The 27199-nt window shown below is 32.4% G+C and overlaps 1 protein-coding gene, 2 long non-coding RNA genes and 4 other non-coding genes across 9 annotated transcripts; 6 read left to right on the plus strand and 1 right to left on the minus strand.

Annotated features, from left to right (window-relative positions):
* The first annotated feature begins 1338 nt into the window (after positions 1-1338).
* Positions 1339-11074, plus strand: LOC146914315 (uncharacterized). Of its 3 annotated transcripts, none has more exons than XM_085717186.1 (2): positions 1339-1753; positions 10670-11074. In XM_085717186.1, exon 1 carries the CDS (start codon positions 1392-1394, stop codon positions 1740-1742), a length of 351 nt encoding a protein of 116 aa, XP_085573312.1. In that variant the 5' UTR covers positions 1339-1391; the 3' UTR covers positions 1743-1753; positions 10670-11074. The 3 variants fall into 3 exon arrangements, 2 of the variants coding, with proteins under 2 accessions (XP_085573312.1, XP_085573313.1); XM_085717187.1 differs by lacking the exon at positions 10670-11074 and adding an exon at positions 5708-6142; XR_015014102.1 differs by lacking the exon at positions 1339-1753 and adding an exon at positions 6571-7582.
* On the minus strand, positions 1423-7402 carry LOC146914316 (uncharacterized). The gene is made up of 2 exons (XR_015014103.1): positions 7342-7402; positions 1423-1517 (listed from the first exon to the last, which is right to left on the minus strand). It is a non-coding gene; the product is annotated as an uncharacterized LOC146914316 (long non-coding RNA).
* LOC146914317 (small nucleolar RNA snoR118) lies at positions 4000-4085 on the plus strand. The gene has a single exon (XR_015016927.1). It is a non-coding gene; the product is annotated as a small nucleolar RNA snoR118 (small nucleolar RNA).
* Positions 9213-9299, plus strand: LOC146914318 (small nucleolar RNA snoR118). The gene has a single exon (XR_015016926.1). It is a non-coding gene; the product is annotated as a small nucleolar RNA snoR118 (small nucleolar RNA).
* Positions 11075-13599: 2525 nt separating the features above from the next.
* On the plus strand, positions 13600-27160 carry LOC146914319 (uncharacterized). Its single transcript, XR_015014104.1, has 4 exons — positions 13600-14023; positions 21210-21273; positions 26486-26549; positions 26749-27160. It is a non-coding gene; the product is annotated as an uncharacterized LOC146914319 (long non-coding RNA).
* Positions 16600-16687, plus strand: LOC146914320 (small nucleolar RNA snoR118). Its single transcript, XR_015016928.1, has one exon. It is a non-coding gene; the product is annotated as a small nucleolar RNA snoR118 (small nucleolar RNA).
* LOC146914321 (small nucleolar RNA snoR118) lies at positions 21549-21635 on the plus strand. Its single transcript, XR_015016929.1, has one exon. It is a non-coding gene; the product is annotated as a small nucleolar RNA snoR118 (small nucleolar RNA).
* Positions 27161-27199: the final 39 nt, after the last annotated feature.

Genomic DNA, 27199 nt, shown 5'->3' on the forward strand with positions numbered 1-27199 from the left:
TTTTCTTAAATCAAAGTTTTTTTTTCTTTCCATTTTGTTTAGATGGTATTATGTTTGTTGCATCTAGCATTCTTTTATGAGTTTAGATGGTATTATTCTTTCAACTTCGGTAGACATCGATAAAAAAGATGAAGATCATAAAGACTATATGTGTTGATTTTTTGTTCTCTTATATTAATCAACATGAGGAAAGACTCTTCTACGAGAGATAGATAGAGAGAGAGACGGAGAGAGACCAATTTACAGTTAATTTTAATCTCCTTTTTCTTCTGTAGACTCATAATTGATTCTCTCCATTCTTATGTTAATTATATCTAAGATTTTGATGTCAAAAGAATATGATTTGAAAAGTAAATTTTTACAATGGCAATGAGATAATGCATTAATTATGCCATTTTTAACTGATGAAGTGCATATTATCAAAACAAAAATCAAATGAAGTGAATCATTTATGTAACTTTTAACTAATTAAGGGCATCGATTATTTGAGTTACAAGATCATCATAACCTTCTTTTTTGATTGTCTTGCTTGGATAAATTAACCAATTTTGATTTATGTATTGATGAATTGTAGGTTTCTTGAGTCAAAGAGGAAAGTAAGAGTATAATTAAGCTTTGTAAAGGAGGCACATTATGGTTGAAATTACAAAGAGAATGTATAAAGAACATGAAAACGAAGCACATGATGGTATGAAAATGCCAAGTTGTGATGGGATGAATACATGTAATTTCAAGCATTATGAGTTCTGACACAATATGGAATAATTTCAAAGTATAGTTAACATTTTTTGACTATATATTTTCATTTATGTAGCTACTACATATTTTAAGGGTGTATATAATTTGTGTAATATCTAAATCGTTAATAAACTATACAAAAGAAATTAGCTAAATATATAGTTAAATTAGCGCAACAAAACAAAACAAAAAAGAGCGGATAGTCAAATAAGTTATGTTTGTGTATGACTTACTATATATTAAGTTATGTTTGTGTATGACTTACTATATATTAATTTATATGTTATCGCAGTAGAAAAGGCGGACAGACGGGCACGGGAGTGCCGTCCTAGTAAATAATAATATGATATGGTTTCCAATTTGATGGAATATTAACGATTCCTCTAGGTCAAATATTTGTCTTTACAGATCGATTTTAAATAAAAAATACGATGATATAATGGTGTATAAGAAAGAAACATGGAGGTGCAAATAGCAACTTCTAGATAAAATGTTAGAATATGCCAAAAAGCCATATATATATATATATATATATATATATATATATATATATATATATATATATATATATATATATAATATAACTCACCAACCTTCTTCATCTCCAAAACCAAAAACCAAACCCTAACGCTGTTCCATTCTCCTCATTCCCAATGTCAGATCCATACGCACGCGTAAAACCAGGTCGATTATCTTTCAAGGGAGGAACCCTAGCTACAACCTCCAAAACCATCGACAAAAAGAAAAAGAAGAAAAAAAACAAAAACCCTAACCCTAATCTCGAAGATGAAACCCTAATTGAAGAAGAAGAAAAGGAAAAACTCGTTGTTGATGAAGCAGAATCTTCGGAGTATACAATCGATGCAGCGAAGAAAATGAAGTATGATCAACTATTTCCGGTTGAAGCGAAGAAATTTGGGTATGAACCGAAAGCGAAGGTGAAATCTGTTGAAGATGCGCTTGATGATCGTGTTAAGAAGAAAGCTGATCGTTACTGTAAATAGGAAAAAAAAATGTAAGATTTTTTTATCCTAATGTTTTGATTTAATTTGTGTTAATAAAGTTGAATCTTAAATTTGTTAATAAAAAATGTATTTGGCTCTTAGTTAAAGTATGGATTTGATGAAGTTTTAGGTTAAATTATGTTTGTGAGTGTGTTTTTTTTTTTAAAGTAATTTTCTGTTTCATTTGTTATTTTTTATTTCTGATTTTCATTGTTTTGCTAGTTGTATGTTTTTGGTCCTGTATATGATGAAATTTTAGTTCAAGATAATGTTTTGGGCCTGTGTGGATTAATTGCTTATATGTAATAATAGTTTAGTGTTCTGTGTAAGCTATTTATATAACAAAAGATGAATGTTTTTGGGCCTGTTTGGATTAACTTATATTTGAGCTTATGAAGAATAGTTTATGCCAATAAATAAGTTTTTTTGTTAATTCATTAAATTCTCACCAACGAAAATGTTATCTTAATAAGCTGTTTTTCATAAACCACCTTGACAAAGGGCCCGTTTGGATTATCTTATTCATGGGTTTATGAAAAATAGCTTAAGCAAAATAAATAAGTTTTTTTTTTTTTTTTAAATTTTTATTTTAATTTATATGTTTTCACTAATGAAAATTAGATATCATAAACTGTTTTATCATAGACTACATTGACAAGCTTATGAATAATACATAAAAGTTTATGTATGTGCATAAGCTGTTTTGAATAATTTCAAAATAAGCCTAACCAAACGGGCCCATGAGTAAAACATAAATGCAGAACTGGCCCTTTGTGTATGTAATAAGCTCTTTTCATAAGCTATCTTGGAGAACTTATGACACTAAGCTAAAAATCTGTTTACATAAGTTGTGCAAATTCTCACAAAATTTATGCTAATTATTAAGCTCAAATAAGCAAGCTTATCCAAATAGGTCCTTAACTGTTGAGTCTATCTGAAACTCAGAACTGGTAAAAATTAGGTTTTTAACATTGAAATTTTAAATGCTGCCCAATGATGTATACATAAACAATTGAACGGTTACACGGTTTTGTTCACAACCTGATCTCAATCTCTATCCATCTATCTATCTCCCCCTCTCTCTCTCTCTCTATCTCTATCTATCTATCTATCTATCTATCTATCTATCTATCTATCTATTTCTCTATCTCCCTCCCTCCCTCCCTCCCTCTCTGTATGAAGGTTGTGAATGAAACCAGTGATAACAGCCGTGGATGATTCTATATAAGCTATGAGATCTGAGGGCTTTAGTTACAATCTTTTTCTGTTTCTGTAGTTTGAAGAACTGTGATTCAAAAATTTTAATTTTTCAATTACAATCTTGTTTATTTTCTTGCAAGGTTATTTTTTTTTTTTTTTTGTACTTGTTTTAATTAGTGAAATTATGTTTTTGTGGTACTTTTGCTAGATGCAAGTTTTTGCTGATTATGACATTGATCAAAATTTAGCTCAAACTATGCTTGTTTGTTATATGATTTCTTTGTTTTCAAGTTGAAATTATGATTTCGTTGTTTGGTACATTTGAGAGCTAAGAATCAGAACAAAAATTATGCAAATTACTTGAGTTGAAAATTAAGGTCTATACCAATAGCGCTTATGGTGTTAATAGAGTAAATTGTTGGTTCTCCTGCCCAATGATGTATCAATTAACTATTGAACGGTTACACAGTCTTGTTCACAACCTGATCTGCATTTCTCTTTCTATCCCTCTCTCTCTCTCTATCTCTCTCTATTCTCCTCTTTGTCTCTCCCTCTGTGATATTTTGTGTGTGTGTGTGTGGAGGAATGCAAGAAGGTTGTGGATGAAACATGTGATGAAAACTGTGGATGATTCTATATAAGCTATGAGATCTGAGGGCTTTGAGTACTATCTTTTTCTGTTTGTGTTTTTAGAAGGGTGAATTTTATTACCTCTTGTATTACTTTTTGATCTGGCAAATTTTCTCTTCAATTTTCTTTTTTATATCTAAAAACTGTATCTGCAATGCTCATATTTATAATTTCAAACTTTTTGTTTGACCTAACACTAAACCATGTCTGTCAATACCATCCAATACGTCGATGTTTAAGTTAATAGTCTCTTGCTTTGCAAATATAGATGCTGCATCAATGAATGTTTGCATGCAATATTTTGTTACAATTGTTATATCAGCTGTTATTTTCACCGACAGTTGAGTTTTGAACTATTACCCGGTAAATTTTTAGGCCATTTTAAGTGTCTTTGTTTTTTGTTGCTTTTATATTGTTTTTATTTTTAGTGAATGATGATATGCACTGGGCTCTGAGCAGTTTTAGACTGCACTATTGATGGAAATGCATAGCCTAGAAAGCTTTATCTGACTCATTTTCTTCAAACTTACTTTTATTTTATCTATTTTTTGTGAATTGTTTTTGAACTTTTTTTTTATTCTGCATTATTGTTTTTCATTTCTAACATCTTACTTATTGTTGCTGTTTTTAATTTTTTTTTCTCCTCACATTTTTTATGCTGAAATGTTTAGTCCTTTAAATCATTTGATGCTTTCAGATAAATAATTAATTTGTCAGGCTTTGCTTGTGTGGTTTGCATCCATTTACTTATTTTAATGACTGAATAAGAAATGAGGGAAATTGAAAATAACAATTGTGAATCATTTTCTGCAATTGTGCCCAATGATGAATAATAGACTATTGAGCGGCTACATGGGTTTTGTTCATAACCTGATCTGCATCTCTCTCTCTCTCTCTCTCTCTCTCTCTCTCTCACAATATTTTCTCTCCATCCCTGTGTGCGTGCGTGCTTTACCATGTGTGTGTGTGTCTCCCTGGATTTCTGTTTGGATAATAACTTATTATGGTGCATGATGGTTATGAATTAATCCTGTGGTTTAACCTGTAGATGATTTATTAAGCTATGAGATCTGAGGGCCTTGAATTAATTTTATTTTTGTTTGTTTTTTCTATAAATCCCATTGCTTGTGTTTTTAATGGATTAAATAATTTGTATCAGATAAATCACCCGCATTTTAATTGAGTAATTAACCAAAACTCGTAGTTATTCTATGCACTTTTAAAATGTCTTGTAAAATTAGGTTGCAATGGTTATCTGTGTCTAAACTGTCTCTTATAGTTATAGTTATGGGCTTTTATACGGTCTATTTTCTCTATATTAAAAACAAGGTGAGCACTAGTTTCTGCTCAAAGAACTTTAAATTCTGATAACTACATGGTTTGCTACCCAATGATGGATAAATAGACTATTGAGAAGCTACATGGTTTTGTTTATAGCCTGACGTGCACCTCTTTCTTCTCTCTATCTATCTCTCTCTCTCTCACTCACTCACTCACTCCATTCATTCATTCATTCATTCATTCGTGATGTTTCTCAAATTATAAAAATATTCAGATGGTGTGCGAAGGCTGTGAATGAAGCCATTGTCATAAGCTGCAGATGATTTATTCTTAGCTATGAGATCTGAGGGTTTTTGTTGCAATCCAATATTCTTATTCTTAACAATGGTCTAAGTGTTTCTAATAGTTGTTAAGTGTACTCATTATTGCACAAGTTTAACGACTTTCCTTTTGTTGTGTGTTTTTGGTGGTTGATTTGTCTTATAATTGGAATTTTTCTGTGAGTTTGTTTCTATTAGACTATTGAGGAGATATCTCGTTTTGTTTACAGCCATAATCACTATAATCTCACATTTCTTTATTTTCTCTCACTAGGTTGGTGATGTTTTATACTTTACTATTGGCAACAGATTAAATGTTTTGAAAAGCTGTTATTATAGTTTTCAAAAGTATGTTTAAGTTTTGGTAGCATTCTTTTGTTAATTTTGGTTATTGATTTGTTTTCAATGCTAGCTCAAATTTTCAATGGGTTTGAATGTGTTCCGATTTCTTAAATTGCTTATATGACTTGATTTTTATTATGTCATTAGCTTGCCAACGTTTTTCTCACTGTTCCAACACTTCTGTTCATGCAGGATTAGAAGACAATGTTATCTGCTTGATTGAAATGCCAAAGCTAGGCTCTGTTGTCAACCATGAGTGGTGTTGATAAAACTGAAACTTGTAATATTTTTATATCAAACTCGTGGCAATACTCTTCGAACGGAGTTGTGGTACAAGAGAGTGACAAAAGAAGTTAGAAAAAGAAAGGAGAAAGGTATCTGGCGATCACCACTTGTAATTAGGAGGCCTCGATTGTTCAGTTTACTAAATCTAGGCTGTAGCTGTTGCATATTCAATGTAATACTATTTTGTTATTGTTAGGATTTTTATTTTATATTGTTGGTCGAAGTTGGCAGGTGGTATGAATAATTTTTGTAGGAACTGAGAATTTTTGTTTTGTTTAGATGAGATAGGAATGGAGATTATCTTTACAATAAAAACTATCTTGACAGGAGAACAATTTGGAAGTTGCGGTGTGATTTAACTTAACATCATGATCCTCTTATTTGAGAGGTTGAGCAACCTAGGGGGCCATGGACATTTGAATCAATAGAGTATGAAGTCATGGGAAATTAAAATAATACTACTGTAATTGAAAGTGAAATACATTTAGCTCAAATTAACGTTCTAATAATTCATTGGACAACTATTTACTTTTTCTCTTCTTTCTCTCTCCAACTATTGTTTTTTTTTTTTTTTTTTTTACCAAGAAGTGAGAAAGAAATGTCTAAAAAATTGTTACCATATAGTTATACAAATGTCATTACTCAATTAAGCCATTACTCTATTAACAAAAACAATAATTTGATATGAACATAGATTTTCGACAATTATCCGTTATACTCCCTTTCTCTATTCTCGGCCTTGTTAGTCCTTCTCTCTCTTTAAACGCGTTTTGCATACTCGGTAGATGTTCAGTTCTCTCTCTTGCCACATGTCAATAAACAAAATAATAAAAAAGAAACTGGTAAAAAGAAAACGACTCGGTTAACTTGTATGTGGGATTGAACATTAGACTTAACCGAATAGCCAAAGTGAGTGTTTTTGAACGAGTTTAGACTTAACCGAATAGCCAAAGTGAGTGAGAGTGTTTTTGAGCGAGTTTAGACTTAACCGAATAGCCAAAGTGAGTGTTTTTGAACGAGTTTGGAACGAAAGACGTGGATTGAATTAAGTTAGTGTTTTCTTTAAGTATGTGTTTTGGTTTTGATGGCGAAACACCACAAACCAAATCACGCTATTGAATGAAAAATTGATCCAAATACATCATAATTAAATACGACTTTTTACCATTTTCGATTCGAATTGGATGTGGTTTACATTTTTCTATAACTTTGATTCAATTTTAAACACCCAACATGTCACCTACTTTTATGCTTACAACTTCTTTTCCATACCAATTGTTGACTTAGTCAACCATTTCTCTCCCAATCCCAAACACACTACGCACTCACTCACCCACCACTAACACACGTAACCCACACACTCTCCCTTCAACATAAACTTGAAAACAAAACACTTGAATTAAAGGAGAGAAAAAGGTAAATTCACTCTCCCCAAACTCCAATGTCGATTCTTCTTCAAAGGAAGAACCCTAGCAACAACCTCCAAAACCATCGACAAAAAGAAAAAGAAGAAAAAACACAACAAAAACCCTAACCCTAACCCTAATCTCGAAGATGAAACCCTAATCGAAGAAGAAGAAAAGGAGAAACTCGTTGAAAATGAAGCAGAATCATCAGAGTATACAATCGATGCAGCGAAGAAAATGAAGTACGATCAGCTTTTTCCAGTTGAAGCAAAGAAATTTGGGGATGAACCGAAAACGAAGGTGAAATCGGTTGAAGATGCGTTGGATGATCGTGTTAAGAAGAAAGCTGATCGGTACTGTAAATAGGAAAAAAAATGTAAGATTTTTTTACCCTAATTTTGTTAGAAGTAATTTATTTTAAGCAAGTTTAATCTTAAATTTGATGAAAAAAATGTATTTGACTTGGTTAAAGCTATGAATTTGATGAAGTTTTAGGTAAAATTATGTTTGTGATTGTGTTTTTTTTTTTTAAAAGTAATTTTCTGTTTCATTTGTTATTTCTGATTTCTAATTTTCATTGTTTTGAACATTAAATTTTTAAATCCGAATTAGATTATGAGTGTGTTTTTGATTTTGCTAGTTGTAAGTTTTTGGTCGTTATTAATATGATGAAATTTTAGTTCAAGATGAATGTTTTGGGTCTGCTTGGTTCAACAGCTTATATGTAATAATAGTTTAGTGTTCTGTATAAGCTATTTCTATAGCAAAAGATAATGTTTTTGGTCCTGTTTGGATTAGTTTATTTTTGAGCTTATGAAAAATAGCTTAGATGCAAATAATTATGTTAATTCATTAAGTTCTTGGTAACAAAAATTCCATTTCCGTATGCTGTTTTTCATAAACCACCTTGACAAAGGGTTTGGATTGACTTTTTTTCGATCTTATGAAAAATAGTTTATGCAAAGAAATAAGCTTTTATGTTAATTTACTCCATGAGTTTTCACTAACGAAAATCAAATATCATAAACTACACTGACAAGATTATGAACAATACACAAAAGCTTATTTATTTGCATAAGCTGTTTGTCATAATCTCAAAACTCAAAATAAGCCTAATCAAACTGGTCCAAACTTATAAGTAATACATAAAAGCATATTTATTTGCATAAGCTCAAAAATAAACATATGTAATAAGCTCTTTTCATAAGCTATCTTGGAGAACTTATGACACTAAGCTAAAAATTTGTTTACATTAGTTCTGCAAATGCTCACAAAACTTATGCTAGTTATTAAGCTCAAATAAGCTTATCCAAATAGGTCCTTAACTGTTGAGTCTATCAGAAACTCAGAACTGATAAAAATTAGGTTTTTAACATTGAAATTTTAAATGGAGTATCCTGCCCAATGATGTATACATAAACAATTGAACGGTTACACGGTTTTGTTCACAACCTGATCTGGATGTCTCTCTATCTATCTCCCTCCCTCTCTCTCTCTCTCTCTCTCTCTCTCTCTCTCTATCTATCTATCTATTTCTCTATCTATCTCCCTCCCTCCCTCCCTCCCTCTCTGTATGAAGGTTGTGAATGAAACCAGTGATAAAAACCGTGGATGATTCTATATAAGCTATGAGATCTGAGGGCTTTAGATACAATCTTTTTCTGTTTCTGTAATTTGATCTGGCAAATTTTCTCTTCAATTTTCTTTTCCATATCTAAAAACTGTCTCTGCAATGCTCATATTTATTATTTCAAACTTTTTGTTTGACATAACACTAAACCATGTCTGTCAATACCATCCAATATGTTGATGTTTAAGTTAATAGTCTCTTGCTTTGCAAATATAGATGCTGCATCAATGAATGTTTGCATGCAATGTTTTGTTACAATGGTTATATCAGCTGCTATTTTCACCGACAGTTGAGTTTTGAACTATTGCCTTGTAAATTGTTTTTCCCATTTTAAGTTTCTCTGTGTTTTATTGCTTTTATATTGATTTTACTTTTAGTGAATGATGACACATGCACTGGGCTCTGAGCAGTTTAGACTGCACCATTGATGGAAATGTGTAGCCTAGAAAGCTTTGTCTGACCCATTTTCTTCAAACTTATTTTTATCAAACTTATTTTTATCCATTTTTTCTAAATTGTTTTTGAACTTTTTTTTTTTTTGTTTTTTTTTGTATTCTTCATTATTATTTTTATTTCAAACAGCTTACTTATTGTTGCTGTTTTTAATTTTTTTCTCTTTGCACATTTTGTTATGCTGAAATGTTTGGTCATTTGAATGATTTGATGCTTTCAGATGAGGCTTTGCTTGTGTGGTTCACATCCATTTACTCTATTTAATGACTGAATAAGAAATGAGGGAAATTGAAAATAACAATTTTGAATCTTTTCCTGCAATTGTGCCCAATGATGAATAAATAGACTATTGAGCGGCTATATGGGTTTTGTTCATAACCTGATCTGCATCTCTCTCTCTCTCTCTCTCTCAATATTTTCTCTCCATCCATGTTTGTGTGCGTGCTCTACCATGTGTATGTATTTCTGTTTGGATAATAACTTATTTTGGTGCATGATGGTTATGAATTAAACCTGTGGTTTAACCCGTAGATGATTTATTAAGCTATGAGATCTGAGGGCCTTGAATTAATTTTATTTTTGTTTGTTTTTTATATAAATCCCATTGTTTGTGTTTTTAATGAATAAAATAATTTGTATCAGATAAATCACCCGCATTTTAATTGAGTAATTAACCAAAACTCGTAGTTATTCTATGCACTTTTAAAATGTCTTGTAAAATTAGGTTGCAATGGTTATCTGTGTCTAAACTGTCTCTTATAGTTATAGTTATGGGCTTTTATACGGTTTATTTTCTCTATATTAAAAACAAGGTGAGCACTAGTTTCTGCTCAAAGAACTTTAAATTCTGATAACTACTTGGTTTTCTACCCAATGATGGACAAATAGACTATTGAGAAGCTACATGGTTTTGTTTATAGCCTGACGTGCACCTCTTTCTTCTCTCTATCTCTCTCTCTCATTCACTCGCTCACTCCATTCATTCATTCATTCATGATGTTTCTCATATTATAAAATTATTCAGATGGTGTGCGAAGGCTGTGAATGAAGCCATTGTCATAAGCTTCAGATGATTTATTCTTAGCTATGAGATCTGAGGGTTTTTGTTGCAATCCAATATCACGCTCGTATTCTTAACAATGGTCTAAGTGTTTCTAATAGTTGTTAAGTGTACTCATTATGGCACAAGTTTAACGACTTTCCTTTTGGTGTGTGTTTTTGGTGGTTGATTTGTCTTATAATTGGAATATTTCTGTCAGTTTGTTTCTATTAGACTATTGAATTTGTTCTGATTGCTTAAATTGCTTATATGAGTTGATTTTTATTATGTCATTAGCCTCCCAACATTTTTCTCACTGTTCAACACTTCTGTTTATGCAGGATTAGATGACAATGTTATCTGCTTGATGTAAATGCCAAAGCTAGGCTCTGTTATCAAAACCATGAGTGGTATTGGTAAAACTGCTACTTGTAATTTTTTTTATATCAAGCTCATGGCAATACTCTTCGAACAGAGTTGTGGTACAAGAGTGAACAACAGAAGTTAGAAAAAGGTATCTGATGATCACCACATGTAATTAGGAGGCTTAGATTATTCAATTGCTAAATCTAGGCTGTAGCTGTTGCATATTCAATGTAATACTATTTTGTTAGGATTTTTCTTCATTTATATTGTTGAAGTTAGCAGCGGTGGTATGGATAATTTTTTTTATTTATGTTGTAGGAACTGAGAATTTTTGTTTTGTTTAGATGAGATAGGAATGGAGATTCTCTTTACAATAAAAACTATCTTGACGAGAGAACAATTTGGAAGTTGCGGTTAACGACATCCGATGGCACATACCTATTGTAAGATTAAGATACATTTGACCGGCTTATTTCAGAGACCGGCTTATTTCAGAGGTTGAGCAACCCGGGGGCCAATATACATTTGAATCAATGCAGTGTTGAATAAAGTCATGGGATCTTAAAATAAGACTACAGTAATTGAAAGTGAAATACATTTAGCTCATAAAATTAACGATTTTTCAAACGCGGAACAACTTGTTAAAGAGACTGTCTTTGCGGCATCAATGTTGCTGATATGGCATCTGATTTATTTATTTTCGAATAGCAAAACTAAGAGGATTGTTGATTCATAAATTTTAAATATCTTTTCAAGAAAAGCAATCAAAAAAATTGGACAACTCTTTTTACTTTTTCTCTTCTCTCTCTCTACCACTCTATTGTTTTTTACCAAGAAGAAGTGAGAAAGAAGTTGTCTAGAAAATTGTTACCACGTAGTTGTAGAAATACCATTACTCTTGCAACAAAATATATGAACATAGATTTTCGACAACTATATATGACATTGTACAACGGAAAGACCAATTTTGTATTATCAACTCTAGGGCAATTTTTGTTAAAACAGTTTATACTCACTTTCTCTATTCTCGGCGTTGCGAGTCCTTCTCTTTCTTCAAACGCATTTTGCATACTTGGTAGATGTTTTTAATCTCTTTCCACCTATGGCCAGCCACCATGATCAGTCGCATCGCTACCCATGTTATATCGACCTCCCCTCTTTTGTCTGTTATAAACTCCTCATTATAATAATTATCGTTCAAGTTAAAACATTCAATTAACAAAATAAAAAAAATATTAAAAAAGAAAATGGTAAAAAGAAAAAGACTCAGTTAACTTATATGCGGGGTTGAACAATAAACTTAACATGCGTTTGGATTGACGTTGAACCTTGTATTCTTGCGTCCCTATGCAAAGTTCAACATGATTTTAACAAGCTGATATTCCAAACTTCATTGCGAACGCAGATAGTTACCGTGATTTTGACCTTACGTGGAATTTCCATCGTCAAAGCAAACACATGTTTAACCAAATAGCTTAAGTGGGTGTTTTTGAGCAAGTTTGGGACGAATGACGTGGGTTGATTTAAGTTAGTGTTTTTTTTAAGTATGCATTTTGGCTTCGATGGCAAAACACCACAAACCAAATTACGCGGTTGAATAAGAAATTGATCTGAATACATTATAATTAAATACGACTTTTAACTATTTTTGATTTAGATTCCTTAAAAAAAAAAAACTATTTTCGATTTAGATGGACGTGGTTTACATTTTTCTATAATTTTGATTCAATTTTGAACACCCAACGTGTCACCTAATTCTATGCTCTCAACTTCTTTTCCATACCAGTTGTTGACTTAGTCAACCATTTCTCTCCCAACACACCCCCACACACACCACTAACACACATAACTCACACACACTCCCTTCAATATAAACTGGAAAAACAAAACAGCACAATTTAAAGAGAGAAAGAGGTAAATTCATTCTCCCCAAACCCCAATGCCTAGAGCCACAACCTCCAAAATCATCAACAAAAAGTTCTAGAAGAAAAAGAACAACAAAAACCCTAATCTCGAAGACGAAATCCTAATTGACGAAGAAGAAAACAAGGAGAAACTCGTTGATGCTGCGAAGAAAATGAAAATGACGTATGATCAACTTTTTCCGGTGGGTTGAAGCTAAGAAATTCAGGTATGAAGCAAAAACGAAGGCGAAACCGATTGAAGATGCGTCGTGTGTGTGTGTGTGTGTTGGGAGAGAAATGGTTGACTAAGTCAACAACTGGTATGGAAAAGAAGTTGAGAGCATAGAATTAGGTGACACGTGGACAGCACTTGGGTGACATAATGTCACCGTGACATTAAATCTGGGCCACACAACACATCTATGAGTACATTTGTGTATAAAAAACGCTGATCCAAACACAGCATCAGTTAACTTATATGCGTGGTTGAACAATAAACTTAGCATGCGTTTGGATTGACGTTGAACCTTGTATTCTTGCGTCCCTATGCAAAGTTCAACATGATTTTAACAAGCTGGTATTCCAAACTTCATTGCGAACGCAGATAGTTGCCGTGATTTTGACCTTACGTGGAATTTCCATCGTCAAAGCAAACACATGTTTAACCAAATAGCTTAAGTGGGTGTTTTTGAGCAAGTTTGGGACGAATGACGTGGGTTGATTTAAGTTAGTGTTTTTTTTAAGTATGCATTTTGGCTTCGATGGCAAAACACCACAAACCAAATTACGCGGTTGAATAAGAAATTGATCTGAATACATTATAATTAAATACGACTTTTAACTATTTTTGATTTAGATTCCTTAAAAAAAAAAAACTATTTTCGATTTAGATGGACGTGGTTTACATTTTTCTATAATTTTGATTCAATTTTGAACACCCAACGTGTCACCTAATTCTATGCTCTCAACTTCTTTTCCATACCAGTTGTTGACTTAGTCAACCATTTCTCTCCCAACACACCCCCACACACACCACTAACACACATAACTCACACACACTCCCTTCAATATAAACTGGAAAAACAAAACAGCACAATTTAAAGAGAGAAAGAGGTAAATTCATTCTCCCCAAACCCCAATGCCTAGAGCCACAACCTCCAAAATCATCAACAAAAAGTTCTAGAAGAAAAAGAACAACAAAAACCCTAATCTCGAAGACGAAATCCTAATTGACGAAGAAGAAAACAAGGAGAAACTCGTTGATGCTGCGAAGAAAATGAAAATGACGTATGATCAACTTTTTCCGGTGGGTTGAAGCTAAGAAATTCAGGTATGAAGCAAAAACGAAGGAGAAACCGATTGAAGATGCGTTGGATGATCGTGTTAAAAAGAAAGCTGATCGTTATTGAAAATGAAGGAAAAATTGTAAGAATTTCTTTTTCCATTTTCTGATTTTTATAAGCAATTTTCTGTTGAATTTGTTGCATTTTTTTTGTTTTTCTGTTTCATTTTGAATTAGAACTCAAACAATTGTATTTGACCTTGCTTACTGTGTATTAAGAGTTTTTTTTAGGGTAGTAGTCATTTTGGTCACCGAATGTGTAACGATAGTCACAACATTTATGTGTTGAAATTCTAAAATAGTCCTTGACGTTAAAATGTTCGGTTAATACACTCGTATGAGTCTTCAGTATACTTACTGTCATATCAATCATTATAAGAAAAGAGTTATCGTCAACATTGAAGTACTCTTTTAACGTGAAAGACTATTATTTTTTATTTTTTTATTTTTACCAACGAAGTGCACAATCAATAAGACAGTAACTATTTTAGAATGTCGATACGTTGATGGGTTATTGTGACTACTTGTTACCCATTCAGTAACCAAAATGACTAATACCTTGTTTTTCAAATGTATTTGACTTTGATATAGCTATTATTGATTTCTGGTTAATTTTTTATATGTGAGGTTTTGCTCTTCATGAATTTGACGAAGTTTTGAGCCAAATTATGTTTGTAAGTCAGAATTAGAACAGACAAAAATGTACATGATCTTGTTTATTGTGTAGTTAAGTTATATTTTTAGGTAATTTTGCTAAATGTAATGTAACTACGAAAGTTTGCTCTTCATGAATATGATTAAATTATTGGTGAAACTCTGTTGATTTTTATAAGATTTAAGTGTTTGGTTTATCAGAAATGAAAAAAAAAATTATGTTTTTATAATGTCATTTCTTAATTTCTGATTTTTTTTGTTTTCAATTTTAAGTGTTTGTCTATTGTGTAGTAAGGTTGTGAACTTAGAGGAATGCAAGAAGGTTGTGAATGATTCCAGTGATGAAAACCTTAGATGATTTTATAAGCTATGAGATCTGAGGGCTTTGGATACTAACTTTATCTGTTTATGGGTGGATTTGCAATCAGATTTTGCCTATTTATAGTAAAATAAGTAATTCAGTTTATCTATTCTAATTGTTGATGATCTATATTATTATCTTTACCATTTTTTCTATGTTTGTGATTGAAGTATCAATAAGTGAATGACTCACGTTAATAATTTGATAATCTTATTGACCGATATAATTACGTTGTTCTGGTAAATTATATTTATAGCCAATTATCAATGTATATATTGTCTATTGTGTAGTAAGGTTTTGTTTTTTTTTATTTTATGATGGTATAGCTGTTAATTTTGGAAGATGCATATTTTCCTGGTCATCTATCTATTTCATGATATTTTAGACTCCCTGTAGTATTGTTCTGTTTTATTTTAGCAAATCTACTATGTAAGTTTTTTGTGTTTTTTTAAAAAAATAAAATTGATGTGATCGGTCTATTGTTCTGTTTTTCTGTGTAGTGATATTTTAGGTAAAATCGTGCTGTTTTCAACTTCAATTTGATAGTTCAGAATCAGAACTAGAATAAAATGTATTTTTTTTATACTGGTGATTAACTTGTATAATAGTAATGCTAAATTTTAAACGGAGTAAACTATTTTAATATGTATTTTTTTTTATACTGGTGATTAACTTGTATAATAGTAATGCTAAATTTTAAACGGAGTAAACTATTTTAATATCCTGCCCAGTGATGTACCAATAAACCATTGAACGGTTACACTGTTTCGTTTACAACCTGAACTGCATTTCTCTCTCTCTCTCTCTCTCTCTCTCACTCTCTCTCACTCTCTCCCACTCTCTCTCTGTTTCCCCTTTTGTGTGCGCGTGTGCGTGCGTGTGTGTGTATATATTTGCAGGAATGCATGAAGGTTGTGAATGGAACTAGTGATGAAAACCATAGATGATTTTATAATAAGCTATGAGATCTGAGGGCTTTGGATATTATCTCTTTCAGTATTTGTAGTTAGAAGGCTGTGTGTGAAAGTCAGATTTAATTATAGATAGGCAAAACTCTCAATTATGATTTTTCAGCCCATTTGTGTTTGATCTGTCAATGAATTGCATTACCTTAGATTTTTTTTTATAAATTTCTAATTTGAAATCAGTGTTGTCAGAAATCTCTTGAATTTTCCTTTTCCGTATTTAAGAAATCATTGTTTGGTATAAACTGTGTAATTCTAAACCTTGTTTGTCACCTAGTTAAAACTGTTGTTGTCCTGTGGCAAAAATTCAAGGTTTGCTCTCTATGATGCATAGATTGTAAGATCAAATACTATCCATTTTGTCGAGATTCATGTGTGTTTAAGTTAAAAGTTTTCTATTGCTTTGCAAATCTAGATCCTAAGTCAATGAGTACTTTGGACTGCCCCACCTTTAAGTGGTTTATCTATGAATTTCTGTTTGTCTGCAATATTTTGTCAGAATGGTTATGTTGTTTTTGCGCTTTTGATCTTTTAAACTTTAAACTATTTTGGTACCTATATAGCTCCTTATTTGCTTTTCCTTTGCATTTGAACTTCCTGATTTGTTTTTATTCTAAATTGAAAGCCAAAAGTGCTGCTACATTTATCGTGTTTTTTCTTGTTGATTGTTTTATTTTTAGTGAATGATGATACATGCACTGGGCTCTGAGCAGTTCAAGACTGCACTATTGATGGAAATGCGTAGCCTAGAAAGCTTTATCTGACCCATTTTATTCAAACTATATCGTACTTGTATCATCAATTAAAATTTATATATTTTATTTGCTCTCGTTTTCTAAATTGTTTTAGAACCCTTTTTTTCCTTATATTTTGAATTTATTTTCACTTAAACATATTACTTATTTTTGCTGTTTTTAATTTTTTTCCTTCTTTTCACACATGTTTTAACATTGAAATTTATTGACGAAGTATATTATGTGTTATCCTGCCCATTGATGTTTAAACAAATAATTAAACGGTTACACAGTTTTCTTCACAACCTGATCTACATTTCTCTCCCTCTCCGTGTGTGCTTGTATGTGTGTGCGTTTGTTTGTTTGAACTCTTGAGGAATGCATGAAGATTGTGAATGAAACAAGTGATAAAAGCCGTGGATGATTCTATATATATAAGCTATGAGATCTAAGGGCTTTGGATACAATCTTTTTCTGTTTGTGTAGTTAGAAGGGTGATACAAAAATCTCACCTTCTCGGTTGTGATTTTGTTTATTTTCTAGTAAGTGTATTTTTATGTATTTGTCTTGGTTAAAGAAATTATATTTTCGCGGTAATTTTGCCTGTTTTGTATATAATTTCTTTGTTTTGAAGTTCAAATTGAGAGCTAAGAATCGGAACTAAAATAATGTCGATTGTTTAGTTGAAAAATAAATTCTATAATAATAGTGCTTAATGTGTTAATAGTGTCAATTGTTGGTTATCTTGCCCAATGATGTATCAATAAACTATTGAACTGTTACACAGTTTTGTTCACAACCTGATCTACATCTCTCTCTCTCTCTCTCTCTCTCTCTCTCTTTCTCTCTCTCTCTCTCTCTCTCTCTCTCTCTCTCTCTCTCTCCTCCCTCTTTTTCTGTCTCTCCCTGTGTGTGTGTTTGTTGTGAATGTTTTTGTATGTGCATATGATTGGAGGAATGCAAGAAGGTTGTGGATGAAACTTGCGTTGAAAACTGTGGATGCTTTGTATGTAAGCTTTGAGATCTGAGGGCTTTGGGTACAATCTTTTTCTGTTTGTGTTGTTAGAACTTAGAAGGGTGAATCTCAAAATCAGGATTTACTTAAAGTTAGTCAAAAATCTTAATTTCTAAATTTTGATCTTGTAGCTTATTTATATTTGATCTGGCAATGAACTATATTACATTATTGTTTTTCTAAATTTCTAATTTGAAATCAATAGTTTGAGAGTTCTCTTCATTTTTCTTTTCCATATGTATGAGTTTATTGTTATCTAAAAACTCCACAATGCTCATATCCGTAAGTACAAACCTTTTTTGTGTGACCTAATTCTAAGGCTCTGAGCAGTTTTATTTAGACTGTTCTATTGATGGAAATGTGTAGCCTAGAAAGCTTTATCTGACGCATTTTCTTCACTCGTTTTTATCCATGTTCTTCGATGCTCTGATTCCATAGCATCATGATCCCTGATTTTCACATTTGCTCCATTGAACGTTCTCTTATTTTGCGTTTCGATATGTTTATTGATATTTTTTTTGTATCATAGTTATATTATGGTTTTTTGTATTTATTTACATTTTGTCTTTTTCTTCTTGTCACACTTGTTTGATGCTGAAATGTTTGGTCCTTTAAATGATTTGATCAGATTCATAATTAATTTGTTTGATGCTGAGAAATTTTTTTTAGTATGAATCATTGAAAAGGATAATTGTCAAACACTCAAACTTCTGCTGCTATCCTGCCCAGTGATGTATGAATAGACTAATGAGTGGCTACATAGGTTTTGTTCATAACCTGATCTGCATCTCTCTCTCTCTCTCTCTCTCTCTCTCTCACTCCCTCTGTGTGTGCACGCACGTGGTGATCTACCATGCGTGTTTGTGTTATTGTTTGAACAAACAGCTTATAAAGGTGCAAAGATGGTTACGAATGAAACCCGTGATTAAGGCCGAAGATGAATTTGTATTAAGCTATGAGATCTGAAGGCCTTAGATTTGTTCTGTGTCTGTACTCTGTATTGTTTATTCCTTTATTCACATGAATTGTGTTTTATGTGTGTTGGCTAATTTGTATCAGATTACTCACATTTTGGATTTGTTCGGTGTTTGTATTGTTTTTTCTTTTATTGCCATGAAACTTGTTTTTCGTGTGAAGGATAATATGGATCAGAATCAGATTACCTGTTAACATTTTATTGTTTGCATTATTAAGGATTACAATGTCTGGAACTATTACATTGCAATGATAATCTGTGTCTAGACAACCTCATATAGTTACAGTTTTGTTTATCTTAGTCTTTGTGCAGTGTTATAGGTCATTTTCGTAATCATTCAAGGAATCATATAGCTTATTAAGTCATAACCGTAGGCTCTTTATGTGAATCAATATTTGAAATCAACAAGGTTGTTATTTCATTGCATACATGAATACATGTGTTCTGCATATGTCCTATTCATTTGAATATTTCCGCGTGGTCTTTTATGGTCTCTCACTTTTTCTTTTAAAATTTAAAATAAAACAAGTAATCTAGAACCAAATAAGAGGTTTCTGATTCGAAAAGTTGCAACAAAATGTTCACTGTTCTATGTTCTGTTGCCCAATGATTGACAAATAGACTATTGAGTGGCTTCATGGTATTGTTTATAGCCTGACGTGCACCATTTCTCTCTCTCTCTCTCTCTCTCTCTCTCTCTCTCTCTCTTTCTCGGTTAATCTCTCTATCTCTTTCTCTTCATTCATTCATTCATCAATCAATATATATATAAATAAATAAATATTCAGATGGTGCACGAAGGCTGTGAATGATGCCATTGTCATAAGCTGCAGATGATTAATACTTAGCTATGAGATCTGAGGGCTTTTGTTGCATTTGAATATCTCACATCTGATTCTACTGACAAAAGGTTAAATGTTTTAATTTGCTATGATCATGTATTTTGAATTTCCAAGTCTGGCTCCTCATATGTTAAACTAACTTTAATTCAAAGTACTATCCATTATATGGACATACAAGTAATCCTCTTCCTTTGTGATCATAAATATTGAGGCAAAATTAAATATGTAACAGGTTTAAACTATGTTGTTTGATAGTTGGTTTAAATTCCTTATCTGTTTACGAGAAGATATCATGCTAATATTAGAAGTAGTTCTCATTTTGGTGATGGTTGAGTTTTTGCTGCTAAATTATTTGATTGTATAATGCATTTCAAACTTAGGCCAAGAGAAAATTTATCATTTCAAAATGAGATCCTTTTCTTTCTATTGTACTTGATAGTTGATACTTTAATGTATCAATTTTATTTGTGCGGTGGCTTTGTTTTATTTGTTGAATTTTTGAGCCAGTAAAGCTATATCTGAATCCACAAGGCTGTTTTTGGATTGCCTACATATGAATACTTGTGGTCTACATATGCTCGATGCATTTGAATTGAGAAATTCCTTCTGGGCTTTCATTTTTCATTTTAAAAATTTAAATTCTGCTCAATGAACTTCAAATTCTGAACGTTAGAGCAAAATGTCCTCTGTGCTATGTTTTGCTACCCATTGATGGACCAATAGACTATTGGGCAGCTATATGGTTTTCTTCATAACTTAAGGGGCTCCACTCCTCTCTCTCTCTCTCTCTCTCTCTCTCTCTCTCTCTCCCCCTCTCTCTCTCCCTCTCTCCCTCTCTCTCTCTCTCACACACACACACACTCTCACACACTCTCACTTTCCACTCTCGTTTTTATCCCTGATGTCATAGAATCATCATCCTTGATTTTCACATTTGATCCATTGACAGTTTTGTTGTGTGTTTCGATATGTTAATTGATTTTTTTGTTTATATCATTGTTATATTATAGTTTTTGTATTTATTTAAATTTTCTGTTTGTTTTTCTCTTCTTGTCACACTTGTTTGATGCTGAAATGTTTGGTCTTTTATATGATTTGATCAGATTCATGATTAATTTGTTTGATGCTGTGAATTTTGTTAGTACGGATCACTGAAAAGGATAATTGTCAAACTTTTTCTGCTATCCTGCCCAATGATGTATGGATAAACTATTGAGCGGCTACAAGGGTTTTGTTTATAACCTGATCTGCACCTCTCTCTCTCTCTCTCTCTCTCTCTCTCTCACTCACTCATACATTCATTCATATATCCAAAAAAACAAAAAATTGATGTTTGAGATGGTGCACGAAGGCTGTGAATAATGCCATTGTCATAAGTTGCAGATGATTTATTCTTATCTATGAGATCTGAGGGTTTTTGTTCCATTCCAATATTAACAACATGCTAAATATTTCTAATATCTGCGAACGTAATTTCAAGTATATTCACTATGATATAAGCTTAACGACCGGTTGTTTTCCTTTGCTTTTGTGGTTATATTCTTGTTTTCAATGCAAATTGCAACTTTTCTGTGGGTTTTGACTTCGTTCTTGATACCCATTGCTCATGATGATAAGAAATGCTATGGTTTTGTTTATAACCTGTTGTGCACCGTTGCCTCTTTCCTTAACCCGACACCATTATCCTCGCAGTTGAATACTTTCGTTTATCTGATTGTGCAGGACTAGATGACACTCTTGGCTTGATCGATAATGTGAATTGGCTTTGTTATCAAAACCCTGGAAGGTATTTGATAAAACTGAACTGATACTTTTGTCAAGTAATTTTTTTTGTGATTTATCAAAAAAAAAAAAAAAATTGATTTGATTGGTGAATTGTTCGGTTTAACTGTGTAGTGTTATTTTAGGTAAAATTGTGCTGTTTTCAACTTCAAATTGATAGTTCAGAATCAGAACTAGAATAAATGTATTTTTTTTAATACTGGTAATTAACTTGTATATAATAATAATGCTAAATTTTAAATGGAGCAAACGATTTTCTTGTTGATTGTTTTATTTTTAGTGAATGATGATAATGCACTGGGCTCTGAGCAGTTTAAGACTGCACTATTGATGGAAATGCGTAGCCTAGAAACCTTGATCTGACCCATTTTATTCAAACTTATATCTTACTTATATCATTAATTAATATTTATATATTTTCTTTGCTCTTGTTTTCTAAATTGTTTTAGAACCTTTTTTTCCCTTATATTTTGAATTTATTTTCACTTAAACATATTACTTATCTTTGCTGTTTTTAATTTTTTTTTCCTTTCTTTTCACACATTTTTTAACATTGAAATTTCTTGACGGAGTATATTATGTGTTATCCTGCCCATTGTGTCTAAACAAATAATTGAACGGTTACACGGTTTTCTTCGCAACCTGATCTACACTTCTCTCCCTCTCCGTGTGTGCTCGTGTGTGTGCGTGCGCGCGTTTGTTTGTTTGAACTCTTGAGGAATGCATGAAGGTTGTGAATGAAACAAGTTATAAAAGCCGTGGATGATTCTATATATAAGCTATGAGATCCAAGGGCTTTGGATACAATCTTTTTCTGTTTGTGTAGTTAGAAGGGTGATTCAAAAATCTCACCTTCTCAGTTGTGATTTCGTTTATTTTTTGAGTAAGGTTATTTTTTATGTATTTGTCTTGGTTAAAGAAATTGTGTTTTTGATGTAATTTTGCTAAATGCAAATTTTTGCTCGTTATGAAATGCCTGTTTGGTATATGATTTCTTTGTTTTAAATTTAAATTGAAAGCTAAGAATCAGAACTAAAATAATGTAGATTGTTTAAGTTGAAAATTAAATTCTATAATAATAGTGCTTAGTGTGTTAATAGAGTCAATTCTATAGTAATCTTGCCCAATGATGTATCAATTAACTATTGAACAGTTACATGGTTTTGTTCACAACCTGATCTACATCTCTCTCCCTCTCTCTCCCTCCTTTTCTGTCTCTCCCTTTGTGTGTTTTTGTCGTGAATGTGTTTGTATGTGCATATATTTGGAGGAATGCAAGAAGGTTGTGGGTGAAACTTGTGTTGAAAACTGTGGTACTGTATGTAAGCTATGAGATCTGAGGGCTTTGTGTACAATCTTTTTCTGTTTGTGTTGTCAGCCAAAAATCTTAATTTCTCAATTTTGATCTTGTAACCTAATTGTATCTGATCTACAAATGAATTGTAGTATTACATTATTATTTCTTGTATCCACAATGCTCATATCTGCAAGTCCAAACCTTTTTTGTGTGACCTCATTCTAAACCTTGTCTCTTTCTTTTCAAATATGGCTCTGAGCAGTTTTATTTAGACTGTACTATTGGCGGAAATGTGTAGCCTAGAAAGCTTTATCTGACGCATTTTCTTCATTGAGCAGTTATTATCCATGTTCTTCGATGCTCTGATTCTATAGAATCATGATCCCTGATTTTCATCCATTGACTGTTCTGTTTCGATATTATTTTTTTATATCATAGTTATATTATGGTTTTATGTATTTATTTAAATTTTCTGTCGTTGTCTTCTTGCCACACTTGTTTGATGCTGAAATTTTTGGTCCTTTAAATGATTTGATCAGATTCATAATTAATTTGTTTGATGCTGAGATTTTTTTTTTTTTTTTAGTATGAATCACTGAAAAGGATAATTGTCTAACTTTTCCTGCTATCCTGCCCAATGATGTTTGAATAGACTATTGAGCGGCTACATGGGTCTTGTTCATAACCTGATCTGCACCTCTGTCTGTCTCTCTCTCTCTCTCTCTCTCTCTCTCTCTCTCTCTCTCTCTCACTCCCTTTGTGTGTGCACTCGTGTGGTGATCTACCATGTGTGTTTGTGGTGTGTGTGCGTGTTTGTGTTATTGTTTGAACAAACAGCTTATAAAGGTGCAAAGATGGTTATGAATGAAACCCGTGATTAAGGCCGAAGATGAATTTGTATTAAGCTATGAGATCTGAGGGCCTTGGATTTGTTCTTTGTCTTAACTCTATATTGTTTATTCCTTTATTCACATGAATTCTGTGTTTTGTGTGAAGGGCTAATTTGCATCAGATTGCTGACATTTTGGATTTGTTCTGTTTGCTTTTATTCCCATGAAATGTGTTTTTTGTGTTAAGGATAATATGGATCAGATTACACGTCGACATTTTATTGTGTGCATTATGATTACAATGTCTGGAAAAATTAGATTGCAATGATAATCTGTGCCTAAACAACCTCGTATACATATAGTTTTGTTTATCTTTGTATTTTGTGCAGTGTTATAGTCCATTTTTGTTATCATTCAAGGAATCATCTAGCTTATTAAGTAATAACCATAGGCTCTTTATGTGAATCAATATTTGAAATCGACAAGGTTGTTATTTCATTGCATACATGAATACGTGTGTTCTGCATATGTCCTATTGATTTGAATATTTCCACATAAAACAAGTAATCTAGAACCAACTAAGTGGTTTCTGATCAACGAATTCAAATTCGAAAAGTTAGAACAAAATGTTCACTGTTCTATGTTCTGTTGCCCAATGATGCACAAATAGACTATTGAGTGGTTTCATGGTATTGTTTGAATAGACTATTGAGCGGCTACATGGGTCTTGTTCATAACCTGACGTGCACCATTTCTTTCTCTCTCTCTCTCTCTCTCTCCCTCTCTCTCTCTCTCTCCCTCTCTCTCTCTCTCACTCCCTTTGTGTGTGCACTCGTGTGGTGATCTACCATGTGTGTTTGTGGTGTGTGTGCGTGTTTGTGTTATTGTTTGAACAAACAGCTTATAAAGGTGCAAAGATGGTTATGAATGAAACCCGTGATTAAGGCCGAAGATGAATTTGTATTAAGCTATGAGATCTGAGGGCCTTGGATTTGTTCTTTGTCTTAACTCTATATTGTTTATTCCTTTATTCACATGAATTCTGTGTTTTGTGTGAAGGGCTAATTTGCATCAGATTGCTGACATTTTGGATTTGTTCTGTTTGCTTTTATTCCCATGAAATGTGTTTTTTGTGTTAAGGATAATATGGATCAGATTACACGTCGACATTTTATTGTGTGCATTATGATTACAATGTCTGGAAAAATTAGATTGCAATGATAATCTGTGCCTAAACAACCTCGTATACATATAGTTTTGTTTATCTTTGTATTTTGTGCAGTGTTATAGTCCATTTTTGTTATCATTCAAGGAATCATCTAGCTTATTAAGTAATAACCATAGGCTCTTTATGTGAATCAATATTTGAAATCGACAAGGTTGTTATTTCATTGCATACATGAATACGTGTGTTCTGCATATGTCCTATTGATTTGAATATTTCCACATAAAACAAGTAATCTAGAACCAACTAAGTGGTTTCTGATCAACGAATTCAAATTCGAAAAGTTAGAACAAAATGTTCACTGTTCTATGTTCTGTTGCCCAATGATGCACAAATAGACTATTGAGTGGTTTCATGGTATTGTTTATAGCCTGACGTGCACCATTTCTCTCTCTCTCTCTCTCTCTCTCCCTCTCTCCCTCCCCCCCCCCCCCTCTCTCCCCATTCATTCATTCATTCATAATAATATATATATATATAAATAAAATATTCAGATGGTGCACGAAGGCTGTGAATGATGCCATTGTCATAAGCTGCAGATGATTAACACTTAGCTATGAGATCTGAGGGCTTTTGTTGCATTTGAATATCTCAGCTCTGATTGTACTGACAACAGATTAAATGTTTTAATTTGCTGTGATCATGTATTTTGAATTTCCAAGTTTGGCTTCTCAAAGTACTATCCATTATATGGACATACAAGTAATCCTCTTTCATTGTGATCATAAATATTGAGGCAAAATTGAATATGTGACAGGTTTAAACTCTGTTGTTTGATAGTTGGTTTAAACTCCTCGTCTGTTTACGAGAAGATACCATGATAATAGTAAAAGTAGTTCTCATTTTGATGATGGTCGAGTTTTTGCTGTTAAATTATTTGATTGTATAATGCATTTCAAACTTAGGCCAAGAGAAAATTTATCATTTCAAAATGAGACCCTTTTCTTTCTATTGTACTTGATACTTTAATGTATCGATTTTATGTGTCTTGACTTTGTTTTATTTGTTGAATTCTTGAGCCAGTAAAGCTATATCTGAATCCACAAGGCTGTTTTTTCACTGCCTACATGAATACTTGTGATCTACATATGCTCGATGCATTTGAATTGAGAAATTCCTTTTTGGGATTTCATTTTAAATTTAAAATAATATCTAGAACCAAAGCACTGGTTTCTGCTCAATGAACTTCAAATTCTGAAAGTTAGAGCAAGATGTCCTCTGAGCTATGTTTTGTTAGCCATTGATGGACAGTTAGACTATCATGCAGCTACATGGTTTTGTTCATAAATCGAGGGGTTCCACCTCTCTCTTTCTGTGTGTTTCTATTGCTTAATGATTATTAACGATAAATACTATTTTGCAGCCCAATGATTGGACTAATAGACTATTGAGTAGCTACATGGTTTTATTTATAGCCTAATGTGCACCATTGCCTCTCTCTCTCTCTCTCTCTCTCTCTCTCTCTCCCCATAATAACATTCATTCATATATCAAAAAAACAAAAAAATAGATCAGAGATGGTGCACGAAGGCTGTGAATAATGCCATTTTCATAAGTTGCAGATGATTTATTCTTAGCTATGAGATCTGAGGGTTTTTGTTCACTATGATATAAGCTTAATGACTGGTTGTTTTCCTTTGCTTTTGTGGTTATATTCTTGTCTTCAATGCAAATTGCAACTTTTCTGAGGGTTTGACTTTGTTTTTAATAGTTGATACCCATTGCTCATGATGATAAGATATGCTAATGATTGAAAACTAGACTGCCATGGTTTTATTATAGCCTGTTGTGCACCATTGCCTCTTTCCTTAACCCGACACCATTATCCTCACGGTTGAATACTTTCATTTATCTGATTATGCAGGATTTGATGACACTCTTGGCTTGATCGATAATTTGAAACGGTTTTGTTATCAAAACCCTGGAAGGTATTGATAAAACTGAACTGATACTTTTGTCAAGTAAATATTTTTGATCTCACATACATCTAAACAAGGCTGGGGTTGGACATATTTAGTGTCCTGTGTTAGGATTTTTTATATTTTTTTCATTTATATGCTATGTTGGTAATGGTTTGTATTTGTTCCTTCAACGTGAGACTTATTTGATCGCCATCTTTGATCCTAGGAGTTTTGAATCTTCATGACATGGCTTCCGGAGCTAGAGCTCATTAATAACCATGATGGTTGAAAGAAAAAGCCACAAATTTCATGTAGATGCAAGAGTGATGTGTAATGTGTAAGACATCAAGAGCAACACATTAACTGTGGTTTTGTAGGTTGTCTCTGTCGTTTCACACACCATTGATGGGATAAAACCAAGAAATGTCATGTTTTAGAAGAATACGAAGGGATAAAACCGAGTATGGCGAAGGTGAAGAACAATTATGCCAATTTAATTGTATTTTCAACCAGTATTCTTTAATCAAATTGTACTAATCATGTAGGGTAAAGGACTCTCTAGTCTTTCTTCAATCTTTGTAAAAAATCCAAATGATAGAAATACATGTGTTAGATGGATCATCTTTCATTTTTCTTCACATGATACTCGAAAATAGTTACTTCACCATGTTAGATGG

This window comes from Medicago sativa, chromosome 6 (assembly GCF_051527215.1).
Source record: "Medicago sativa cultivar Bolivia chromosome 6, Bolivia_mono, whole genome shotgun sequence".
Taxonomy (NCBI): domain Eukaryota; kingdom Viridiplantae; phylum Streptophyta; class Magnoliopsida; order Fabales; family Fabaceae; genus Medicago; species Medicago sativa.

What these genes read in the sequence shown, in the direction of transcription:
- LOC146914315 (XM_085717186.1), top strand. Translation starts at nt 1,392, where the DNA reads ATGTCAGATCCATACGCACGCGTAAAACCAGGTCGATTATCTTTCAAG.